Source organism: Erpetoichthys calabaricus, chromosome 2, assembly GCF_900747795.2.
Source record: "Erpetoichthys calabaricus chromosome 2, fErpCal1.3, whole genome shotgun sequence".
In the NCBI taxonomy this organism is placed as follows: Eukaryota; Metazoa; Chordata; class Cladistia; order Polypteriformes; family Polypteridae; genus Erpetoichthys; species Erpetoichthys calabaricus.
Genome location: NC_041395.2, coordinates 3,032,203 through 3,055,885, shown reverse-complemented (window position 1 = coordinate 3,055,885; position 23,683 = coordinate 3,032,203). Strand labels below are relative to the sequence as shown.

Below are 23,683 nucleotides of genomic sequence, written 5' to 3'. Positions count from 1 at the left end.
CCCAAAGTGGTGCCTCTCCCAGGGCCAGATAAACAGAGTGTTAGTGTTAGTGAGGGCAAAACCTTAATGATGGAGTCAATCCAGTCCGCTTCAGAAAATGCTTCGCCTGACCCCTGTATGAGGACTACTGGGTGTGGCGAGCGGCTGGGGGTGGGACACAGCCGAGACGCCCGGAAGGACCGAAGGAGGGATTACACCTCCTCTGGACCATGAGAGGGCGACCGCCCTGGTGGCTATGTGGACCATGGGAAAGGAGCATGGAAGCTCAACCCTATAGGGGCCCGTGGTCACTGCCAGGGGGCGCCCAGATGCCGCACCCAGAAGTGTTGAGGGGTGAAGACCAGGGACACCCGGGGTGCTTCTGGGTGCACAACCGGCACTTTTGCCACACCAGGGAGTGCCGGCAGAAGCTCATTGGGAGGCACCTGAAGCACGTCCGGGTGAATATAAAAGGGGCCGCCTCTCCCTCCATTCAATGGCTGGAGTCGGGTGGAAGAGGATGGAGCTCAGAGGAGAGGAGTGGAGGCAGTCACAAAGATGAGTACAGGCATTTTGAGAGGCCAGGACTTGACAGGTCATTGGTGCAGGGGCACCAGGTTGTGTGTGCGCACTTTGTAAATAATGAAAATGTATAATAAACGTGTGGTGGTGCTTGAACCTTCAGTGTCCGCCTGTCTGTGTCCGGGCCAGTCTCCACACGGGTCAAGGTTGGACTAAAGAAGTTAGTCCACAAAGAAGAAGACAAAGAAGGGAAAAGAAAAGGGTAGGTTATAGGTAAGAATGGGGACAATGAATGTTGGGACAGTGACTGGAAAAGGTAGAGAGGTGGCAGATGTGATGAATTGGAGGAAAGTAGGAGTGTTGTGTGTGCAGGAAAACAAGATGGCAGGGAAATACAATGCAATACAATTTATTTTTGTACAATCCAAAATCAAACTCCCAAAAAACTCTAGTACGGAAAAAATGGAAGAAACCTTGGGAAAGGCAGATAGGGTGGGCGTGCAGTGGGTGTCACAAAAAAGGGAGCCAATACAACAGAATACACAGAAGACAACACAAGTAACCCTCAATACAATACAATAATACAATAGTAATACAAGTACAGAACAAAATGCAACAGTAGATGATATCACATAATATGAATATGAAATAAGACAAGAGAATTGGGAGGAGGCATTATATTGTTGTATGGTGGAGCAGATGAACAAGGAGAAATGGTGTAGGTCTAGTGGTATCCAAAGAACTAGAAGATACAGTAGCCTTGTCAGTGTAAACAGGCGGACTGATGAGGACCTCGGTGAGACTGAAGTTCATGTCATTTGTGCATATGCTCCTCAAGAGGGCTGTGAGGAAGAGGAGGATCAAATGAATGAAGAACTTAGAGTAGAGAGAGGAATAACTGATGCAGTCTTTGCAATAAGACAGCACATAGAGAAGCACGGAGAACAACCGAATGGTTTGCACATTGTGATGTTTATTAGAGAAAGTGAATGACAGAGTGGTGCATCAAGAGATCTGGAAGTGCACAAGAAACAAAGGAGGACCAGAAAAGTGTGTGAGGATTGTCCAGGATATGTATGAGGGAATGAGGACTCAGGTTTAAAGCAGGCAAGATCCCAGTTAGAAGAGGTCTGCACCAGGGATCTTCTTGAAGTCCTCACCTCTTTGATCTGCTTATGGATGAGTTAAGTTGTGGGATAAAAGGCTTTGTCCAGATGATGTTGTGTTGTCTAGCACCAGAAAAGAGGAAGTGGAGAGAAAGTTGGAAAAACTGGAGAAGAGCTTTGGAAGATAGAGGACTGAAGATAAATAGGAAGAAGAAGAAGAAGAAGAAGAAGAAGAAGAAGAAGAAGAAGAAGAAGAAGAAGAAGAAGAAGAAGAAGAAGAAGAAGAAGAAGACAAAATATGTGAGGTTTAATGGTGATCAGAATTCAGAATGTAGCCTGCAGGGAAAGCTACATGAAAATAATGGGGAAACGTATATATCAGGGATAAGTGGTAGAGCACAATGGAGAATAGATTCAGAGATAACCATTAAAGTACAGTGTGGATGGAATAATTGGAAGAAGGTATCAGGAGTGTTGTGTGATCAAAGGCGAGGGTTAAAGGTAAGGTTTTAAGAGAAGCAATGATGTATGGAGCTGAGACTTGGGCAGTAAAGGGAGCACAGCAGGGGAAGAATTTGGATGCGGCAAAAATGAGAACATGGAGATGTATGTGTGGAATTACAAAAAAGGACAGAATAAGAAATGAGAAAGAGGTCCAATAAAAGTGGGAGAGACATCTAAGAAAGTACAGAAAAGTTGATGGTATGGACATGTGATGAAGGGAGACCATAAAGATGTGAGCAACAGAGTGTTGGAAATGGAAGTACAGGGAAAGAGAAAGCGACGGAGGCCAAAAGGGGAGGTGAACAGGTAAAGTAAAAGAAGATCTGAAGGGAAAGGGCTTGACTGGCAAGGAGGTGCAGGACTGATCTGTTTGGAAAAGGTTCATCAACCACATCGACCCCACCTAGAAGAACAGAAGAACACAAGGTGGACGATGACCACATGTAGGTGTGGATGTTTGGATTCATATGCAAAGAGGCTGCAAGGAAAAAGTCCAGACATTGTGAGAAGTCAGAGAGTAGAGGCCCTCGAACCATTAGACACTGGTGATCATAATAGAAAAGTTCGTTCCAATAGGATGCATCAAAAGGACTCCCGATTGGCACACAAAAAATTCAGGGAAAAAAAAATCAAAAATGAAGAAGAAACAATGACTTCACAGCAAGTACAAATGAAGCAAGCCTATTGTTAAGTGTAGGATTTAGGAGTATATGAAAGCAACAGCTTCTTCTTCTTCCTCTTTCGGCTGCTCCCGTTAGGGGTCGCCACAGCAGATCATCTTCTTCCATATCTTTCTGTCCTCATCATCTCGCTCTGCTACACCCATCACCTGCATGTCCTCTCTCACCACATCCATAAACCTTCTCTTAGGCCTTCCTCTATTCCTCTTCCCTGGCAGCTCTATCCTTAGCATCCTTCTCCCAATATACCCCTCATCTCTCCTCTTCACATGTTCAAACCAATGCAATACACCTCTCTGACTTTGTCTCCCAACAGTCCAACTTGAGCTGATCCTCTAATGTCCTCATTTCTAAACCTGTCCATCCTCGTCACATCCAATGCCAGTCTTAGCATCTTTAACTCTTATTTCTTATTTCACACTGCTCTGTTTTGAGAAGGTTGCTCTGGGTAAAGTCACCAACTAATAATAATTAAATGATACTAATAATAAATATGTTCCTTAATTCTCTTTCTATGGTTAATCAACCTGGCCCTCTTCAAATTATTAAAGGAAAAACTCATCTTAGTCGAAGCAGTTTGTGAGCCGAGTACTTCTCATCTCCTTAATTTTCAAGCAGTGTTGTACTCACAGATGTTCTGGACCTGGTGAAAGGTGGCACACGCCCGGCTGTAAACGGGACAGCTTGTGATCTGGCAGGAATCCCAGGAGTCAGAGGAGCAGTCATTGCACAGCAGAGATGACCCTAGAAAGGATTGCAAACGTGAGAGGGTGCAGAGCTCATACAGTAGAGGACATTCTTAAAGACTCGAATGAAGCTTGTAAAGAAAAGCCTCTCTGAGTCTCCACGTACTGTGTGAATTTATTTACACATTAAACATTAAGCAAATTGATTGAAAGTGAGGAACAGAAATCATTTTTTAATGCCTTACTCTTTAGGATGCATCTTCTGTATTAAAACATTAAAAAGGAAACATCTAAACTGCCTCATTTTACAGAAAGGTCTTGCCAGTTTTAATTCAGTCCAATTTATTTTATTTATGGACTCAGCACTCTAAGACCTTCACAGGAAAAATGCAATCACAGACTTTCCAAACTTCAAATTCCACAATGTGTGCGCATAGGATGGCTTCACATGCGAGAACCTGTGCTCTTTGCAAGAGACGCGTTTAGGACTTGCGTGGTTTACAGAAATGGAGCAGCGTCTTGTGTAGTGCTTGAGGGGCAGACATTTCAATTTGGGCCTTTTTAGGTTTGGGCTGCTTGGAGTTTTCTTGGATTTTGGTGGTCGAGTCTTCATTGGGGGCTTTGGGCTGCCCGCTCTTTAGTGACTTGGGAGTCCGGCTGGGCATGATGGATGAACAGGACTTTTGGGTACATTCTTGTCTTTTTGTTTTCTTTTCTTCTAGTTATAGATTTAATTTTATCAATTAATTTTCTTTCGAGTTTTAAAAATTTTCAAAACATACCATATAACCCCTGACAGTCTTGGGGGTGTACAGCTGTCTGGGGGTCAGGACAACTCTTTTCTTGCTTTGTTATTATTGATGTTGTTCCATGGATTTCTAAAATAGTTCACTTTTCATAAATAATAAAAGTTGGATGCCCTGTTGATTCATTTTTTATCCTTTGTTTTCTTGTGCTCTTTCATTGTTCTAGTTTTTCACTTTTCATTGTTATTCACATTTTCAGTGTTATTCACATTAACACTGTGAACATGTCTGCTGCTCTTCGCTGCTCCTGCTTGCCTCATTTAGCCAACATGTTTCTATAACCCTAAGCACCTGCAGCTCGGTTAGCTGTACTTGGCAATGAAGGAGCCTGCAGGGTTCTTCAGAGAGATGCCATAGGGGGCCATTTTTGGTTCCCAAGAGACTCGACCACATGAAGGTTTATTACTTTAGATCTGTAAGACACACCACGTGGTAAATAAGTGTGAAGAGATGGTAGCAGATTTGTGAAATACCAACAGGTTTCTCGTTTTAAAGGACTTTCGCACCCTACAGTAAAACACGCTAAGCTCAGATTTTCTTCATCTTTTGATGTCCTGCTAGGTACCCAACCAAACATTAAACATTTTAGGAAGTTTTTCAAAGCACAAAGGACCAACGTCATCTGCAAAGAACCCTTCCTAGATGGACATGGGGCCTGGTCAGGCAATGGAGCGGTGAGGAAGCACACAACTGATTAAAGAGCCATAAAGTGCCAGCGTTTTTAAGAGTGGGGATCTTTACACCAACCCACCGTTTGCAAGTTTGTGTGCACTCAATGACAATTGGGTTACATTTGAAATTGTGAAAAGTTCTCGGAGTGTCTAAATGGAAAGCGAGAAAGACAAAAAACAAACAACATTGAAAAAATGTGACATCAGGTGTTGGGTGCCACCAAGCGTATTTACTCCTACATTGCCACCCACCTTGAAAAATAAATAAAAAAAAACAGAAGGAGGAGACAATCTGGTGGCAACCATGAGACTTTATCCACCTTGGCAAGCTTTTAACAGTTAGAAGAATGAGCAAAATGAATTCTGATAAGGAGAAAAGAATAAACTTGTCATTCTGCTGACATTTACATTAGGCCAATTAGAGCTTTGGTTATAATGTCAGCACTCATGCTTGATAGCATATGGCAGGTAGCGTGGCTTGGTAGTTCCGCATTGCGATATGCAGTATTACCAGCTGCGTTTTGCCATCATTAACAGGCATACTAGTTTCTCTCCTCTCCCTTTCAGCACGTGTGTTTGTTTGAGCCGTGCTCACTCTGCACATGGAGCGGACACGGAGCGCAGATGAGGAGACGAGACGGTGTTTCTAAAGTTGGGTTTTGAGAATTGACTTTTGCCACCAAACGTTACAGCTGTTGTTATGTGTGGCTATGTTTGTCTCTCTGACTGTTTGAATAGTCGAAAATGTCACTTTGTGCTGCTCTGGATGTTCTAATTAAGGTCATTTGTGATCTTTTATTCATCCTCTTATGCGTTATGCAGTATTTATCAGCCATAATGTTACAAGGCCTAGGCCAGGGGTGGCAAACTCCAGTCCTGGAGGGCCGCAGTGGCTGCAGATTTTCATTCTCACCCTTTTCCTAATCAGTGACCTGTTTTCACTGCTTATTAACTTCTTTTTCCCTTCATTTTAATAGCCCTGTTTTTAAGGATTCAGTGCTCTGAATTAATTATTTTCTTCATTAAATGACATCCATCTATTCATCCATTATCCAGCCTGCTATATCCTAACTACTGGGTCACGGAGGTCTGCTGGAGCCAATCCCAGCCAACACAGGGCGCAAGGCAAGAAACAAACCCCGGGCAGGGCGCCAGCCTCATTAAATGACAGCCAAACAGAAATCAAATGTGAAACAAGTCAACAGTTGACCAGCTAAATTGGGGCTTCAAACTCCAACTCATTTCACTCCAATTAGTTTCTTAATAAGAAGTCAATTCTTGCTGTTAATTAAACTCGTTATTTAATTCTATGGCTTGTTGCTGCTCTTATTCTGCCACAGCAGACATTTCCAGAACTGTTGATTTTCTGTTTTTTCTAAGAACATTGTCAAAATGTTTTGGGGACCTGAGAGATCAGCCTTACTGAGACCTTCACCTTTCTATATTTTCAGATATTGTGTGATGGGCACGGGTGAGCTGGTCACGTGGCACCTTGTTTTGTGTCTCATTATTGTTTGGCAGCTAATTAAAGAAAAAGAAACAACTAAGGGGCCTGAATCAAGTTAATTAAAATTAAGGCAAAAGAAGTTAATTAGCAGCAAAAACTAATGAAGGAGATGATTAGAATGAAAACCTGCAGCCACTGCAGCCCTCCAGGACTGGAGTTTGCCACCCCTGGCAATTCTAGCTGGTATAGCGTGCGGCCGGGGCCCTTGCCCGGTCCGGGACGTCTCCACGCTGGGAAGACCAGGGGAGCAGGTGTGGCCAGAGCGTTAACCCGTGACGCTAGATGGCACCCCTCCATGGTTTGCAACGGTACTTTGGACTCCCGCAGGGCTCCATGGGAGTTGAAGTTTGGTGCTGCCCTGTTGGGATCTGCAGGTGCCGCCAGGGGGTGACCCTTATGGGCAGTTCTTCCACCAGACCCGGAAGTGCTGCCAGAAATAAATAATCAAGCACCTGGAGCACCTATAAATGGAGCCGGCAGCCACCACTCCAGGAGGCAGAATCGGGAGGAGGAGGATGAAGCTTGCCAGAGAGAAGTGGTGAAGATAGAGACTGAAGAAGACAACCATTGTGTTTGTGGGACTGTGTGGTGCCAGTGGGAATGGGAAAGGCGTTACCCACAGGCAACGAAAAGAAAATAAAAACATGTATTTGTTTTATAAGTGTGCCTCCCGTGTCTGTCTGTCTGTGTCGGGTCATTTGCTGGTATAGCACTTTTGTCACACTGGTAATATTAGTTTACTGCATTGTGACAGCAGTTACATGTGGAAGAAATGTACCAAAAATGCTGCCTCAATTCATAAAATAAAATACAGGACTAAGTGCGATCAATTTTGTTTAAAGTTGGCCCTTCTTAATTGTGTTAGTAACTGACGCACTTTGATAGCTAATTACAAACTAAACAATGTTTTCTTTCAGCTTTAGTGAGGCAGATGACAATCCATTGTTCTTGCTGTAAAACTTGTTTTGAAGCTCCTACCAAAGTCATTGTGGTAGTTTCTGTTTACAATAGCATGAGGGCATTTGTGATAAACAGGCAAAAGTCCTAATTGGGCTGGGGAAAAAATATTGAGCTAATTGATTCTGACAAGTTGAGCTTGGCAATTGTCTAGCAGGTCTACAAAGTAAACTTAATGTACATTGAAAACTTGTGGTGCGGTCTAATCAGTAAACTACTCTACAGGTACAGTCGACCCTTGATATACGACTGGCCTGACATGCGAACAACTTGATTTATGAGCAAAATGTTTGTTTTGATTTACGACCAACATCTTGCGTTATGACCTGAATGCGGTCACGTGTATCCGCTTGTGCGACTGTAAACAAACAGCCGAGAGCGTTTGTAAGCGTCAGTCGGAGCCCAGATACGTGTGTTTGTGGACGTAATTTCAGTCGGTGCAGTGATTTATATAATTTATTTCGATAATTGCAAAGGAAGGAAGAGAAGGTAACGAAGGTAAAGAAAGCGATCACAATCGAAACGAAGAAGAAAATTGTGCGGAAATATGAGAGTGGTGTTCGTGTGACCGATCTCGCTAATATGTACAGCATGTCAAAATCCACCATGTCGACAATTTTACAAAGAAAAGATTTGTATAAGGAGGCTCCTTCCAAACAATAACCACCTTCCATTTCATTCTCCTCCTCCTCCCGTCCTGCAGCCCAAAGATGTCAATTAAATGGTGACTACAGTATGAAATTGTTCTTTCTGGTAGGCTAGGCACTTTTTATAACTTTTTGGTTAGTACATTAGAAAAATTATTGGTGTTTTGGTAAATTATACACATTATTCAACCCTTTTTTATTATGAAAAGGTTAAGTAAGTGTTGGGCGGCATGGTGGCACAGTGGGTAGCGCTGCTGCCTCGCAGTTGGGAGATCTGGGGACCTGGGTTCGCTTCCCAGGTCCTCCCTGCGTGGAGTTTGCATGTTCTCCCCGTGTCTGCGTGGGTTTCCTCCGGGCGCTCCGGTTTTCTCCCACATTCCAAAGACATGCAGGTTAGGTGGATTGGCGATTCTAAATTGGCCCTAGTGTGTGCTTGGTGTGTGGGTGTGTTTGTGTGTGTCCTGCGGTGGGTTGGCACCCTGCCCGGGATTGTTCCCTGCCTTGTGCCCTGTGTTGGCTGGGATTGGCTCCAGCAGACCCCCGTGACCCTGTGTTCAGATTCAGCGGGTTGGAAAATGAATGGATGGATTAAGTAAGTGTTGCAGTGGGAGGTTCAGAATGCATTATGGGTATTTCCATTATTTCTTATTGGAAAAATAGTCTTGACTTACAACCAACTTGAGTTACAACCAGCCCTCGCAAACGAATTGAATTCGTAAGTCAAGGGTCCACTGTATCTCGTATCTCGTGTTTCCTCAGTTATCCAAGAATGTAGAAATGTAAAGAATGGGACAACTCATATTCAAGAAGATCTGAAATTGTGAAACACTATAAGCTTAATCATCGACATTATGGGCAGAGCCATGCTTACGCATACATTTATGAGAAGTGCCCACGGACTTGCAAGACTTGGAAAGCTCTATTGACCATCCTGCTCAACAGTCCTTCCAGAAAGAGAGCTTCTCATCATTCAAGTGCCACATTTGCAACGGTCTACTTCCGACTGAGGTGGACTATTTTCATCACATTGGAAAACATTTGAAAAATCATGAATCTGTCAGTTTTATGTTTGCTGGTTGCACATACAAAACAAATCTTTATGTGGCTTTTAATACGCACAAATGGAGAAAACATACCGCCATACAGTTAATGATTTAAAGCCTGAAATTGTTGATGGACCTGTTGATAGTCCTAATCACTTGAAAGACACACTGCTGAGCAGTTAGATGATGATTTACAGTCTGAAGAAATTGACGAGGAATCCTCGGATTTCATAAAACGTATTGAATGAAAATTAGCCTCAGTGTTAGTTAAATTATACAATGCTTTTCTGGTGCCAAGTGCAGCTGTGAATGAACTCCTTGAAGAGTTGCAATATTTAATTGGTACTGCCTTTGTGCCAGTCACCCAAAAGACTATAATCCACTTATTACAAGATCACAATTGCCAAGTTGATGATTCGGTTGAGAGAGAGTTAGCAACGGTACGTCGCACTTCAAATTCCTCTCATGCTGCAATAGGAAACCTTGGTCCTCTGTCAACTGCTTGGAAATGGAAAATATACAACAGAAAAAAGTTCAGTGCTTTGGAATGAGTAGAATATGCGCCTTTACTAAAATCTCTACAGGAACTTCTGAATAGTGAAATTTCACAAAATAAGGGTGTAAATTTGCCAGGGGATAGTGATACACGGGTATACCAATGCTTTTGGGATGGTCTTCTCTTTAAAGAAAATACTCTTCTCTCGATTCTCTCTTCTGTGCAATTTCTTTCATTTTACATGTTGATGATTCTGAAACATGCAATCCTTTGGTACATCACGTAAAAAACACAAAATCTGTTCCTTGCATCGGATTTTAGGCAATCTGCCCCCTGGTTGTCACTCCATGTTGTCCTCTGGCCATTTGGCTGCACTGATCAATAGCACAGATGTCAAGGAGTACGGTTATGATAAAGCATTACAGCCTTTGGTCAGTGACCTCATAACAGTAGGACAGCAATGGGATTGTGTTGTTGCCCACAGCCTTGGAGCACACAGTATTGCTTGTTACGTAGAGTCTTTCTGGCAGATATGTTTGCAGATTTTGCACTGCAGATAGACTACATTTTTAGGAAAATGAAACTGAAGCTTTAGATTTCTTTCTGAGAATTGATAACGTTCACATTTAAGTCATCTTAAAACCCTTGACCAAATCTTTGACCAACTGTCGTGGAGACAACAGTAAATGTGTTCTGTCAGAAAAACTTCAACATTTCAGTGTTACCACTGGCTTTCCTCCAGACATTGTCCATGATTTATTTGAGGGAATAGTTCCTGTTGAGCTAGCTCTCTGTTTGACTATATTCATTTTCAAAAAATATTTTACTTTGGCCACTTTGAACAAAGCACATAGTAGCACTATGGACCAAAGCAAAGCACAGCTTCTTCAAAACAGTTGTGTGCCATACAACCTGCTTCAAAAGTGTGCCGCTGTCCTTAGCTGAAAGACATCAGCTTCTCATGGCACATCAGCTTTATATGTGCAGCTTGCCTAAATCTCTCTGGCAGGTAGCAGATGTTTCAACTTTTCCCATTGATATTCTGAAAGAGGACATTGTATTTGCTTATCAAGCAGAGGCACCCAAACTTGGATGGTGTGAGCCTGGCTAAAAATGCAACTTACAATGGCCTACCTAAACTACAGGAATGGAATGGCTCATTGGCAGTCATGCCTGAATTTACTGAGATCATTCACATGATTGTTGTCAAGGATAAGCCGGTTTTCATTGATAGGTAGCTGCATGTGGTAGAGGGAACATTACAGAGCGTATGAGCTGAAAACACGTCCTACAAAGGGAGTGGGGGGCACTCAAAGGGCTCAGACGAACTGACAGACCCATTGGCTGACTACACAATGCGACTGATTACTCTAAAAAGGTACATACTACATGTTTAAGATCAGAATTCAGTGAATGAGTGCTTGACAGTCTAAACGCATGACAACACAATATAAATAATTCACGCAGATTATTCCTACACCCAAATTTATATAAACAACTTTTTCTCAACTTCAGAAACTAAAGGGCTCCACTTGATGTCGTCATCTGATACGTGTAGAGCTGCTTCATCGAAGATGAATTGGGAAAGATAAAACTTGACACTGGGAACAGTGTAAGAACTGAACACTTTATCCTTCAGTTCACTGAGACAGCCATTTTAACTAGTCACACGTATTCAAACTAAACAGGGTGAACAATGTTCTCTGTCTAGAGTTGTCTCGTTCACTCATCTCCCGCTCACTCCCTCTTTCCATGTTTCTCTTGATCTCTCTCACTCTGACTGAATTTTCTTTTTTCGATTCTGTATGTTTTATTGGCACGAATATCGGGTGAATAACATTGTGTGACGAACTGCCGGGTCCCATGCCCGGCCGGGACGCCCCTGCTGTGTATGTTCCAGGGGAGCAGCCATGGACAGCTCAATACCTCCCCCGGGGCGCTTGGAGGCAGGCTCCCTGGCCGATGCTGATTCCCCAACCTCCCGCAGAGCTCCATGGGAGATGGAGTCCTCCACAGCTTGGTTGGGGCCCGGGATGGCCGCTAGGGGGGGCTGTCTCCTTCCAACAGCCCGGCTGGACAAATCTACAGCCCCACCCGGAAGTGCAATTAGAACCAGGTGGTCAAGCACCTGGAACGCTTCTGGGCGGGTTATAAAAAGGGCCAGCCACCACCACTCGAGAGCGAGAGTCGGGAGGAGGAGGAGGACTAACCCTGAGGAGGAGTAGTGGTAAAGGAAGAGAAGAGTGTTGTGTGGTAATTGTGCTTTGTGGGACTGTGTATTGCCTGTGGGTCACGGGGAAGACGTGCACCCACGGGTGAAGAAAAATAAAAAGTCCATTGGTTTATTACGTGCCTCTGTGTTCTTCTGTGCCGGGTCAGGAGCCTATATAGCACCTTTGTTTCAATTGCTAAAGCAATACTTCAATTCAAACACTGGAAGAAATACGAAAAAATACATCTTAATTATTCAATTTGGTTGCACCTCTGACCAGTCAAAATGGCTGCTGTGCAACAGGATTCAGACAATTCTGAGTCCACAAAGTCTATCATTCTGGAGCAGCTTCAGACTTCATACGCAAGTCTGAGTCTTATTGTTGTGGTCTCTGGCTTTAGGAGAGAGGACCTCCTGCTCACATCAATCAAAACTTTATTAAACCATGGAAACGACGCATTTGAATTCTTTAGGTATGTGGTATTATCACTGAACTCAGAGTGATTGTAGAATGTCTGAGTATTTGGTTTATAAAAAGGACAGTAAAATATTGGATCATGTTTGATATCTCTATATAGCTTTATGTCACTGATGGGATGCTGTTTTTGAAATGAATGTTAAAAGGTCTGTGTTGGGCTGGCGCCCTGCCCAGGGTTTGTTTCCTGCCTTGTGCCCTGTGTTGGCTGGGATTGGCTCCAGCAGACCCTCGTGACCCTGTAGTTAGGATATAGCAGGTTGGTTAATGGATGGATGGGTGGATGGATGGATGTTAAAAAGTAACTATTGAGTCAGAAGTATGAGAGGTACTTGAAAAATAATCAGTACTGTTCCCCTGCTGTCCAGCACGATGAACATTAGTCTAGCGGAGCAGACATTGCCCTAGCCTCCTGCTCACCGTCTCCCCTCTCTATCTATGACCCTCTCTTTGTCTCTCTTTCCTCATCTCCTCTCCTCTTCTCTCTTTGCCTCTCTCTGTCATTCTCTTTCTACTCTCTACCTTTGTCTCGCTCTCTCTATCGCTCAGGGCACCTGTTTGATTGCTTATCATCTTGAATGAATGGAGCTACACAATGAGATTCCCAACTCAGTGGAAGAGCTCATCAAGGAGGTCAACAATGTATGTGGATTGGGAGAATACATGAGGCTGCAGTCCAAGGACATTGATTTTGGGAACATATTTGTGAATCTGACCTCTACAAGTGGATCTTACAGTCCATCAAAGTTGTCCAGTTAGACCCTGATTCCCCAACTGTTGTCTTGTAGCCAGTTGTTTCCCCAGTGAGTAGCAGCCCTTCAGTTGGACTGGACAATGAGGGCTCCTCCGCTGGATCTGCACCTACAGATGACACAGTACTGCCCAGCAGCTCTTCCTCATACTCATTAAGGGTTCTCCTATGACTCCGAATGTCAACTACAGAGGGGAAATACAGAACATACGAGGAGCCAATGTCAACTGACACCCCGGCTCAAGAATGCTGTCAGACATACTGGAGAAACTAGCTGAAAAATTGTATACTGTTAGGGACGGCCGGGACACCCCAGTAATGGAAGGATGGGGGAAGGCAGCTTATCAAGGACACTGCCTCTCCCAAGATAATAGATGGCAGCTTCCCTGGACTGCAGCGGTGCCCCAGATGCCCACAGGGTACTATGGGACTTGGAGTGCAGCAGCACAGCCCTGCTGAGTACTGTGGGTGCCACCATGGGATGTTGTGGAAAGTTAGTCAGAAAAAAAAATTCTCACCTAGCCCGGAAGTACTAATGGACTATGACAACAGAAGCCCTGAAGTTCTTCCAGGCTGATTGAAAACCTGATTTCTCCAGCTGACCCACAAGTGCTGACAAGTCACATGGGGGGAAGAAGAGAAGCACTTCAGGGTCAAGGACAATATAAAGGACTGATGGAGACCCAGCAAGTGAGCCGAAGTTGGGAGGGAGTGTGACTGAGCTGCTGGGAGGAGAGGAGGTGATAAATATTATTATTTATTTATTGTGGCTGTAGTGCTTGAAAGGCACTGTGAAGAAGAAAAAGAAGAAAAAGATCATCTTCGTGCTTTTATCCTGTGTCTGCATATCTGTCTGTTGGGTTTAACAGGGCAACAGCGACCCCTAGCGTTCTTACACTACATACAAAGCATGCCTTTCAATGAAAGCTATAGATGGAAACAAAGGCTCAAGGTAAAAATAGCCAACTACCGGACTCTACTTAAGGCACATGGCACATCTGCTGAGGTCACTGGGAATTCTTTGAAATCCAAGTCTCAAGAGGAGGTCCACCCAGCAAAGAATTTGAAGAGACCTGGACGAGCCAAGGTAAACCGTTTTCCATCCTTACCAAGTGGTGAGACTCCAAAAAGCTTAGAACAAGAGAGGCTTTCCCTTTTGGCAGAACTACAGAAAAGAAACAAAACGACAAACCATAAAAGAAAAGATCGGAGGCAAGAAATGGGGCGTAAGAAGCCGAATATTGAAGGCATCTTGGAAAGGTGGCCTGCACTTTTTCAGATGGAAGACACATCACTCCATTCATTCACTCACATAACTGTTTGCCAGTCTGCCTGGAGTGGAGTATCACAGGCTTGGCACTTTGTGTACGGCCAGTTCAGGCCATGCGAGCAAACGTCTTATAGCTTACAGCCAGGAAACACTCAAAAATCGGGCCTAACTGTTGATACTTTTATGAGAATGTATGTTTTTGTACAAAAGAATTTGGTTGGACTGTGCTGGTAATTTAGCTTTGAGTTTCTAGTTTCTAAGTATTGCAACGTCTTGCAAAAAATGCAACATACAATTAGACAATTACAGATTTGTTTTACTGTCACGAACAATGATTTGCATCGATGGCATTTTCTGTCCTTATCTGATGCTGGTCTTTGAAAAAAATGTGAGGAAGCAGTCTTATGTTGATATACTACTTAAAAATAATTTGAGATGCATAAAAGCTAAACTTGGAGCAGTTTGAGAAGACCTCTTGGTTTTTTTTGGAGGATAGCTCATTAATTGTAGTTTCTCCACCTTTTTTCTTTATGCTCTTATGTTTTTATTTCCCAGGTCAATGCTCTCTTGGCACAGTTCAACAAGCACTCCACCAAATTGCTGGAAGTCATCATGCACAAGGGAGGAGCTGTAAAAGAGAAGACCAACAGGATCTTGCAGGTGTTAGAGGAGGTGTCTATGAAGGAGTTGTGCATCAGCGAGAATCTAAATACGTGTGTGTAAGATTTAATGTTCTTACACAGAGTATGGACATAACCATCAGAAGAGACCTGCTCTACTCGGGTGAGTCTTTTCAGCACCTTTTCAAAGAATACCAGGACAGAGCGTCTTTCTCACTCGCTGGCAGACCATAACGCCTACAGTCCCATCCTCTTGTACCGTTTCAGGCTCTATTCTTATTAGGTCATGATATCATTAAATAATGAGAACACTTATAGTTACTGACTCCAAAATATTTATTTCACCATAGCCACAAATTAGACTGGGTGCTTGGGTTTTGCAGCTATGTTGTCATCATCTTTTCAAATGAGCTGGGAATCATCATTTCAAAAATCAAATTAGTTCAAAGTTTGATTATACTGGCCAGGTTTTCTGTGGGTCCTTAAAAAGTCTAAAATCCAATAATCTTGAAATGTCTTAAATACTACTTTGACAGGTCTTAAAAATTGATTGGACTCAACTCGCTTTTAAATGCCTTTTGGGGGAAAAATTAATACTATAAACAAAAAAAACTACAAAACAAAACCAATATGGAAACAAAAAACACTACAGCAAACTGGGGAGCCTGGTCAGCATTTACTGGAGCACACCTAGTGTGACAAGTGGCTTAACACGGCACTTGATCTATTCAAGAAGTCTACTGTGCTTTCTTCTAGTTGTCCTCATGTATTACTGGAGAGCTGCAGCAGGAAGCCTTGGCAGTCTTTGTCAGTATAGATTTAGACACTGAAGGAAGACGGGCCCTGAACGATTTGTCTTCAGTTCCAACAGCTTCTGCCATGTTCTACACACTCACCCTGAAATATCCAAATAAATTTGCAGTACACCCAATGAGCCCAAAAATCCATAGACTGATCCATCTCTAACCTGCCTTTCTTAAGTAAAATTCTAGAGAAGGCAGTCATTATGCAGTTAAATGAGCACCTCAATAAACCTGCTATTCTTGATAAATTTCAGTCAGGTTTTAGAACAAATCACAGCACAGAAACTGCACTCGTTAAAGTAGTCAATGACTTGCAGGTAAATGCAGACAGAGGCCATTTATCTTTTCTCATCCTGTTAAATCGCCTTAGTCAGTGGGTGGGCATCTCTGGCAGTGTCTTAAATTGGTTTGAATCCTACTTGGCAGGGAGAAAATTCTTTGTTAGTTGTGGTAATTATAACTCAAAGACACATGATATCCTATATGGTGTTCCACAAGGCTCTATCCTGTGTCCGCTGCTCTTCTCAATCTACATGCTTCCATTAGGTCAGATTATCTCAGGGCACAACGTGAGCTACCATAGCTATGCTGATGACACACAGCTCAAGTTCCTCGGAGTAAACATCACCAAGGATCTCTCGTGGACCCTTCACATAGACACTGTGGTCAAGAAAGCTCGCCAGCGGCTCTACTTCCTGAGGAGGCTGAGGAAGTTTGGCATGAATGCCAACATCACCTCAAACTTTTACAGGAGTGTGGTCGAGAGTCTGCTGACGGGCTGCATTACCATCTGGTATGGGAGCTGCTCTGCCAGCAGCCGGAAATCACTACAGAGAGTGGTGAAGGCAGCAGAGCACATCACGGGCAAGAGTCTTCCTGCCATTGAAGACATTTACCTCCATCGGTGCTTGCGTAAGACAAGCAGCATCATAAAGGACCACAGCCATCCAGCACGCCAGCTGTTCTCCTTGTTACCATCTGGCAGACGATACAGGAGTCTGGCTGCTCGGACTACAAGACTTAAGAACAGCTTTTACCACCGGGCCATTCGACTCCTCAACAGCAACACCTGAACACTTACATACACTTACATTACATCTACATTGCACTACTCACACACACAAACTGTACCTGCACACACTCAGAATACTGACTGGAACATGCATCTGCACTTTATGGAATATGCATCTGTACTCATAAAACATTATCTGTGCAATAACTGTCATTTGTACTTGCTGCTCATTCGACTCATATTGCTCTATAACTTCTTTTAAAACATACACATTTTATTTTATATGGCTTGTCTATTTTTAACTTGTAATCTTTTTTTAACCTTTATTGGATCTAGGCTGAGTGACTTGTTTTTCTCGTCATACACATTTCATTGTATGTTGACCCTGTGTTAACCTATATATGACAAATAAACCTAAACCTAAACCTATTTATCAATAGCACCTGATAACCCCGATTCTCTTGATTCACTAACACAATGTCTAACTTGTACCTCAGAATGGATGAATAGTAACTTTCTCAAATTAAATAAAGAGAAAACCGAAATCTTAGTGATTGGCAATAATGAATACAATGAGGCTATTAGAAATAAACTGGATGCATTAGGATTAAAAGTCAAAACGGAGGTAAAAAGCTTAGGGGTAACTGTTGACTGTTATCTAAATTTTAAATCGCATATTAATCAGATCACTAGGACAGCATTTTTTCACTTAAGAAACATAGCAAAAGTTAGACCCCTTATATCATTGAAAGATGCAGAGAAATTAGTTCATGCATTTGTTTTCAGTCGACTAGATTATTGTAACGCACTCCTCTCAGGAATACCCAAAAAAGACATAAATCGTTTGCAACGAGTGCAGAATGCAGCTGCTAGAATCCTTACCAGGAAAAGAAAATCCAAGCACATCTCTCCAGTTTTGATGTCACTACACTGGTTACCTGTGTCATTCAGGATTGACTTTAAAATTCTGCTTATGGTTTATAAAGCCTTAAATAATCTCGCCCCATCCTATATATCGGAATGTTTGACATCTTATATTCCAAATTGTAACCTTAGATCCTCAAATGAGTGTCTGCTTAGAATTCCAAGAGCAAAACCTAAAAGAAGTGGTGAGGCGGGTGATCTTCTGCTGTTATACACCTAAAATCTGGAATAGCCTGCCAATTGGAATTCGCCAGGCTAACACAGTGGAGCACATTAAAAAACTGCTGAAAACACATTACTGTAACATGGCCTTCTCATAACTTCACTGTAATTTAATCCTGATACTCTGTATATCCAATTCATTATAATAACCATTCATGGTGGCTTTAAAATCTGTACTAACCCCTACTCTCTATTCTGTTTCCTTTTCCGGTGTCCTTTTGGTGGTGGCTTGCGCCACCACCATCTACTCTAAGTACCATGATGTTCCAAAAATGATGGATTAAAAGTCTGAAGTCTGCATTACCATCAGCATCAAGTGACTCCGTGAGAACCCTAACTACAAAGAGGACTATTTCATTTATGTTAGGTAGAATGCCCAGAGGGGACTGGGTGGTCTCGTGGCCTGGAACTCCTACAGATTTTATTTTGTTCTCCAGCTTTCTGGAGTTTTTTTTTTGTTTTTTCTGTCCCCCCTGGCCATCGGACCTTACTCCTTTTCTATGTTAACTAATGTTGTCTTATTTTAATTTCTTATTTTGTCTTTTATTTTTCTTTTCTTCATTATGTAAAGCACTTTGAGCTACTTTTTGTATGAAAATGTGCTATAGAAATAAATGTTGTTGTTGTTGTTGATCCACCAGCTGCAAAGCCCAGACTACAGTAGGCAGAAGTCTGCATTGACTTCCTCGACTTTATTTTCCCACTTGTGGTTAAATGTTAGTGACTTTTACTATGCCCTTTGTAAGAGGTTTTTCTTTTTGGAAATTGCGTTCACGTGACTCCATTTGCACTGCTGCATTCACAATTATGTCTGTCCAGGTTCAGAGACTACCAGTCTTACAGTTCAGAAAGAATTCTTATTAATTTTGCACACATTTAACAGGGCAGGAGGTTTCTCACCTGAGAACTGAAGAGACTAACACAAGTCATCTATAAACCCTTACGGGAGATTCTTTGAATGACTGTTGGGTTTAAGAGGAAATCTTTTTGGTCAGAAAGACGTTGAAGTTTAGTGCTCCTAATTTGTGATTTCATCAGGTGACACTTTAAGTCACCGACTTTGTGGGCTCAAACATTTTTTGGTTTGGCTACAACCTTCAATTCTGTTCATCTTTATACTGTAAATGTAAAATGAATGTCGAATACTTTTATGTTATCTTATTAAGAGATATGTTCAGCCATAAAACTGCAAAATTGTGATATCATAAATTGCAATTATTCAACAAATTTGCAAGCTCAGAGGATTTTTGTTTGAGCGATTGCATCAAAATGTGTTGTCCTGAATTGCAGGTTTTACAGCTCTGACTCAGAAACGGTGTTCTGGTGTCTAAGGAGCTGTCTGTCTGTCTGTCTCTGTGTGTGTGGAGCAGCTACAGGGTTTGACTTTTGATGTTCAGCTGAAGGAGACTGATCATCTAAATAGAGTTGAAAAGGACATACAATATGGTTATAACATGTTTTTGGGTATTAAGAGAAAATGCATTCTGTTAGAAGTCCATTCCTTGTTCAGTGTAACAAGTGTGATGTCTTCAAGTGACTGGAGTTACTCACCAAATTTGTGGGCTCAAAGAGTTTTTTAAGTCATTACATCCAAGTGAGTTGCATTTCAAGTTTACTCCAATAAACACATGATGGTTTCTTTTGCTGGCCAAGGCACTGCCACGTTCACCCCGCTGCACACAGTGTGCCCCCTCTCAATATGTGATGCCATGTCCTCTTTCCTCAGAGACTTTGCTCAAACCTCCAAAGGGACATCATAAGCTGTGGTGGGGCACACTGTGTGCAGCGTTTTTACTTAAGCCCAGGGCTCTGAATCCGAATGTGTCCGTGTCCCCTCTAAACTGAGATGGCTACTGCCTGGTGCCTTGGGAGCAACTCCAGTGTGTGTCTCTTGACGGAGCCTGCTTGCTCTTCTTTGTAAATCTGAAACCGATGTACAATGTTATACATTCATGGAGTAATAAATATGGAGGTCTCAGAGGAATGTGTTTATAGTAGGCATGTACTGATCAAAATACATTTCAAAAGAATGTCTGTGTTTGATTTGCAACACATTTTAGAGAATGTCAGCTGTTATGTTTTATTTGACACAATTTAACATAAGCATCCATCCATCTATTATCCAACCCGCTGAATCCGAACACAAGGTCACGGGGGTCTGCTGGAGCCAATCCCAGCCAACACAGGGCACAAGGCAGGAACCAATCCCGGGCAGGGCGTCAACCCACCACAGTTAACATAATCAGTTGCATCAAAAAAGGATTTAAACATTTTAGGTTAAACAGAATGAATTATTGTTGTTAAATTTAGAACAATTTAAAATAATTGGTTTGCTCAACATTCAAAAAATAGTTTGCAAAATAAAGATTCAATTCTTTACACTGAGTCAACGTCGAGTATTTTGTGTGATCGGTTACTTCCATTTTTTTTAAGCTGATCCAATGTTTTATTTTCTTAAGTGTAATTTTCTTATATTTGCAATGCACGCCTTTTTGGAATGGAAATTAAATTTCTCCTCCATATCACTGGTTTTTGATTTTTTTCATTTCCTTCACATGCAAAGATATGGAGGTGTTTCTCGCTTCCAGTGGTCCCGGGTGAAGTGTGACAATGCCAGAGTTTTGTGCACTTCTTTGCGGAAGCAGACATTGTGCTTGACAGAGGGGCAGATTTACTTCTGCTGTTCACACGGCCGACATTTCTTGGGCGTTGTCCTGCTGCCTGAATTGTCTTTCTTTCTCTGTAACATCCACATCAAGTCCCTAGAGACTACACTGCCTGTATTAATACACTTCACAATGGCGTTCTCATCCAGTTACCCAAATCTGAATCTTAATCTCGTAAAAATGAGCGCTCCTTCAAAGCCCTGTTAACTTATCTAGCTCTTCTGTATCAGTGTGCCAAACATTAGATGGCGTCAAACTGAAACACTTTATGCCAGACCTCACCCATTCATTAACTTGTGCAGTCTTATTTGGAAATTGTGCAGAAATAATATCTGAACCATACAAAATAAGGAGCAGGACGCTCTTCAGAAAAATGAGAAGCGAGGACAAGTGAAACGGACCTTGTAGGTGACAACAGAACGTTTACATAAGACTACAATAAAGTGCTCACAATAAAGAAACATCCATCACATTTATGAAACTGTAATCTATCTATCTATCTATCTATTATATAGTGCCTTACACTCTATCTATCTATCTATCTATCTATCTATCTATCTATCTATCTATCTATCTATCTATCTATCTATCTATCTATCTATCTATCTATCTATCTATCTATCTATAAACACATTTACTAAAGAGGGTGTTAGTTCCTTGTAAATAAATGTAAGCCATAGTGACACTTTAACCAGATTGTCCACATTGCCTTCTGTCAGATGGAGATGTCACCGCTCACCCAAGAATGGCCCACCTGGGGCGTTCAGTTTTGGTTGCTAAGCTCAGGTGACGTCCTGCTGGTCTCAGGGTGAGCCCCCCGAATGCCAGGCTGTGCTGCTGCACCAGTGGGACGTTGATCATGAGGACCCTCTAACGAGTGGAAGGCCTCAAAACCTTTACCACCCTCATACACCCCCAGGTGCTCTCATGTGTGTTGTGCTCTTTTCTTTGACATATACAGTAATATACAGTATATAGAGAGAGGACTTTTATTAGCTTTCTTTTTCTATTCCCATTTGGCAAATACGTGGCCAATTAAATTCTGACTCCATTCACATTGATATTTGCTTCCAAATTAAGGTGATTATTAAACGGCATGTGCGGGTCTTTTAAATTGCCAAGCGGTCCCAACGGAATTCAATTGAAGTGGCAGGACATCTCCGGGGAAGTCGCATCAGCTCCACGCTCGGCACACTTTCGCAGCTTGTCAAACGTGTGGTCAGATTTTTGATTTGTCGCCCACCGCGTTACGTTCACACATTAAAGTGTCGCTAAAGAGAGGCAGACGTGCGCGTCGTTTTCACATTGCGTGGATGCTTCTTTTTTATTATGAAACTGTTCTCTTTCCGATTCCCATAAGTCCTCAGGTAAATCCGATTAAGCAGCAAGCAACACTCAGAATCAGACTCGAGGACTTCGGCGACGCAGTGACAGAGCCGTCAACGTCGTGGCGAAGGTACATGTGATCTAACACAACCACCTTTGATTTTATTATATTCCAAACAAATCTAAATAATTTAGCTAAGAAGTCTGTCATTTGCTTTTCAACCGGTCGACGTTGTGCCCTTCTAATCTCCAAATCGGATCATTTCTACTCTGTTTAGTCCACTGCTTAACAATACATCGCTGTGAATAATAAAGTTCCTTCTCTCTATGGGCTATACAGGTATTTCTTGTTTGAAAAGCAAGATAAAATAATGCAAATAAGGTAACACTTTCGCTGAGATGCATGCACCTAAAAGATTTCATTTGACAGATGAAGGTGGCCCGGTGGCGCAGTCCTAAAACATGAAGATTCGCGATCTTAAATTAGAACATCCCTGCCTTCCTCCCTATGCTGCATGGGATAGACTCCAGCACCTCCAAAAATGCGACCCTGTTCAGGGGCCATCGTCTTAAAAATGACTAACTGACAGATGAAGGCGAGTCTGCTCAGATTATTTCATGTCACCGCATTGGCAGCTGGGCACAAATAGCCAAACGTACGGTGGGCACAGGCACAGAACTTTAAGGACTCCCGGAGCTCCACCAGTAATCGACAATGACAAGCAATGAAGGCACAAAGAACTTGAAAAGCTCGAGACGCCAAAGCGAGGGGCTTCAAGGCAGCGGCGCCAACCACCCCGCCAACGCGCTCGCCATGAGGACGTGACACCTGCTGGCGCCCAAACTCTCAGCAGTACCAGGTGTTGTTTTTTGTTTGTTTGTTTGTTTGCTTGTTTTATTCGTACCAGATTAACACAAAGGCTTTAATGAAGAAGTCTAACTCGTAACACACCAAAGTGCTCGTTGTCCTGTGTGACAAAAAGGTAACGAGCTGCCCGCGTGCTAAAAAGAATTCAAACGAACGACTCTCCAGTTCTGCCCATTCCTGCCACTGCACTTTAATTTCAGTTATTTGAATAAACGCAAAATATGGTTTACCTGCAGGGATCAGAGCCCACAGCAGAGCCCACAGCAGAGTCATCGCGGCGCCGTCATCGACATGAAGCTTAATTCTGAGCCTCGTCTCGTGTCGCTCGGCCACTGTGGGACGTCACGTGACTCCTCCCGCGGGTGTCGCTTACGGCGTCCAGTCTGACAGCCGACGGTGAACTGGTCGAACTGGTCTGCGCACATCGTACACTGCAAACGCGTTCAATGAACACCAAAAGGGCCTTTGTACGTGCATCGCCAACCGGGACAGGCTGCAGCATCACACGCACGAACTGCACGAACGACCTAAAAGGGAAACCCCTCATGGGGGCAATTCAGGAAAGAAACAAACAAACAAACAAACAAACAAAGCAGTCAATCAGTCGATGCGCAGATAAATAAAGCATTTGATTAGAAAGGTGGGTATCAAGACATTACAACAGTAAGATTACAAGAACAGAAGTCTTCGGCATTGAAGATAAAACAAAATATAAAAGGTGTCAGTGTTACAATTCAAGCTTTGTTCTATCTATCTATCTATCTATCTATCTATTATATAGTGCCTTTCACGCTATCTATCTATCTATCTATCTATCTATCTATCTATCTATCATATAGCGCCTGTCATCTATCTATCTATCTATCTATCTATCTATCTATCTATCTATCTATTATATAGTGCCTTTCACTCTATCTATCTATCTATCTA

General features: G+C 42.6%; 1 protein-coding gene across 1 annotated transcript in view; it reads right to left on the bottom strand.

Annotated features, from left to right (window-relative positions):
* Window positions 1–23,072, bottom strand: part of LOC114669452 (lymphocyte antigen 6D-like) — a 35,098-nt gene extending 12,026 nt beyond the window's left edge. Inside the window, exons 1-2 of the mRNA XM_028825675.2 lie at window positions 22,984–23,072; window positions 3,422–3,535 (exon numbers count right to left, since the gene is read on the bottom strand). Of these exons, the coding sequence (XP_028681508.1) occupies window positions 3,422–3,535; window positions 22,984–23,026 (157 nt within the window). The 5' untranslated portion in view covers window positions 23,027–23,072. The remainder of the gene's footprint in view (window positions 1–3,421; window positions 3,536–22,983) is intronic.
* Between the last annotated feature and the right edge of the window lie 611 nt (window positions 23,073–23,683).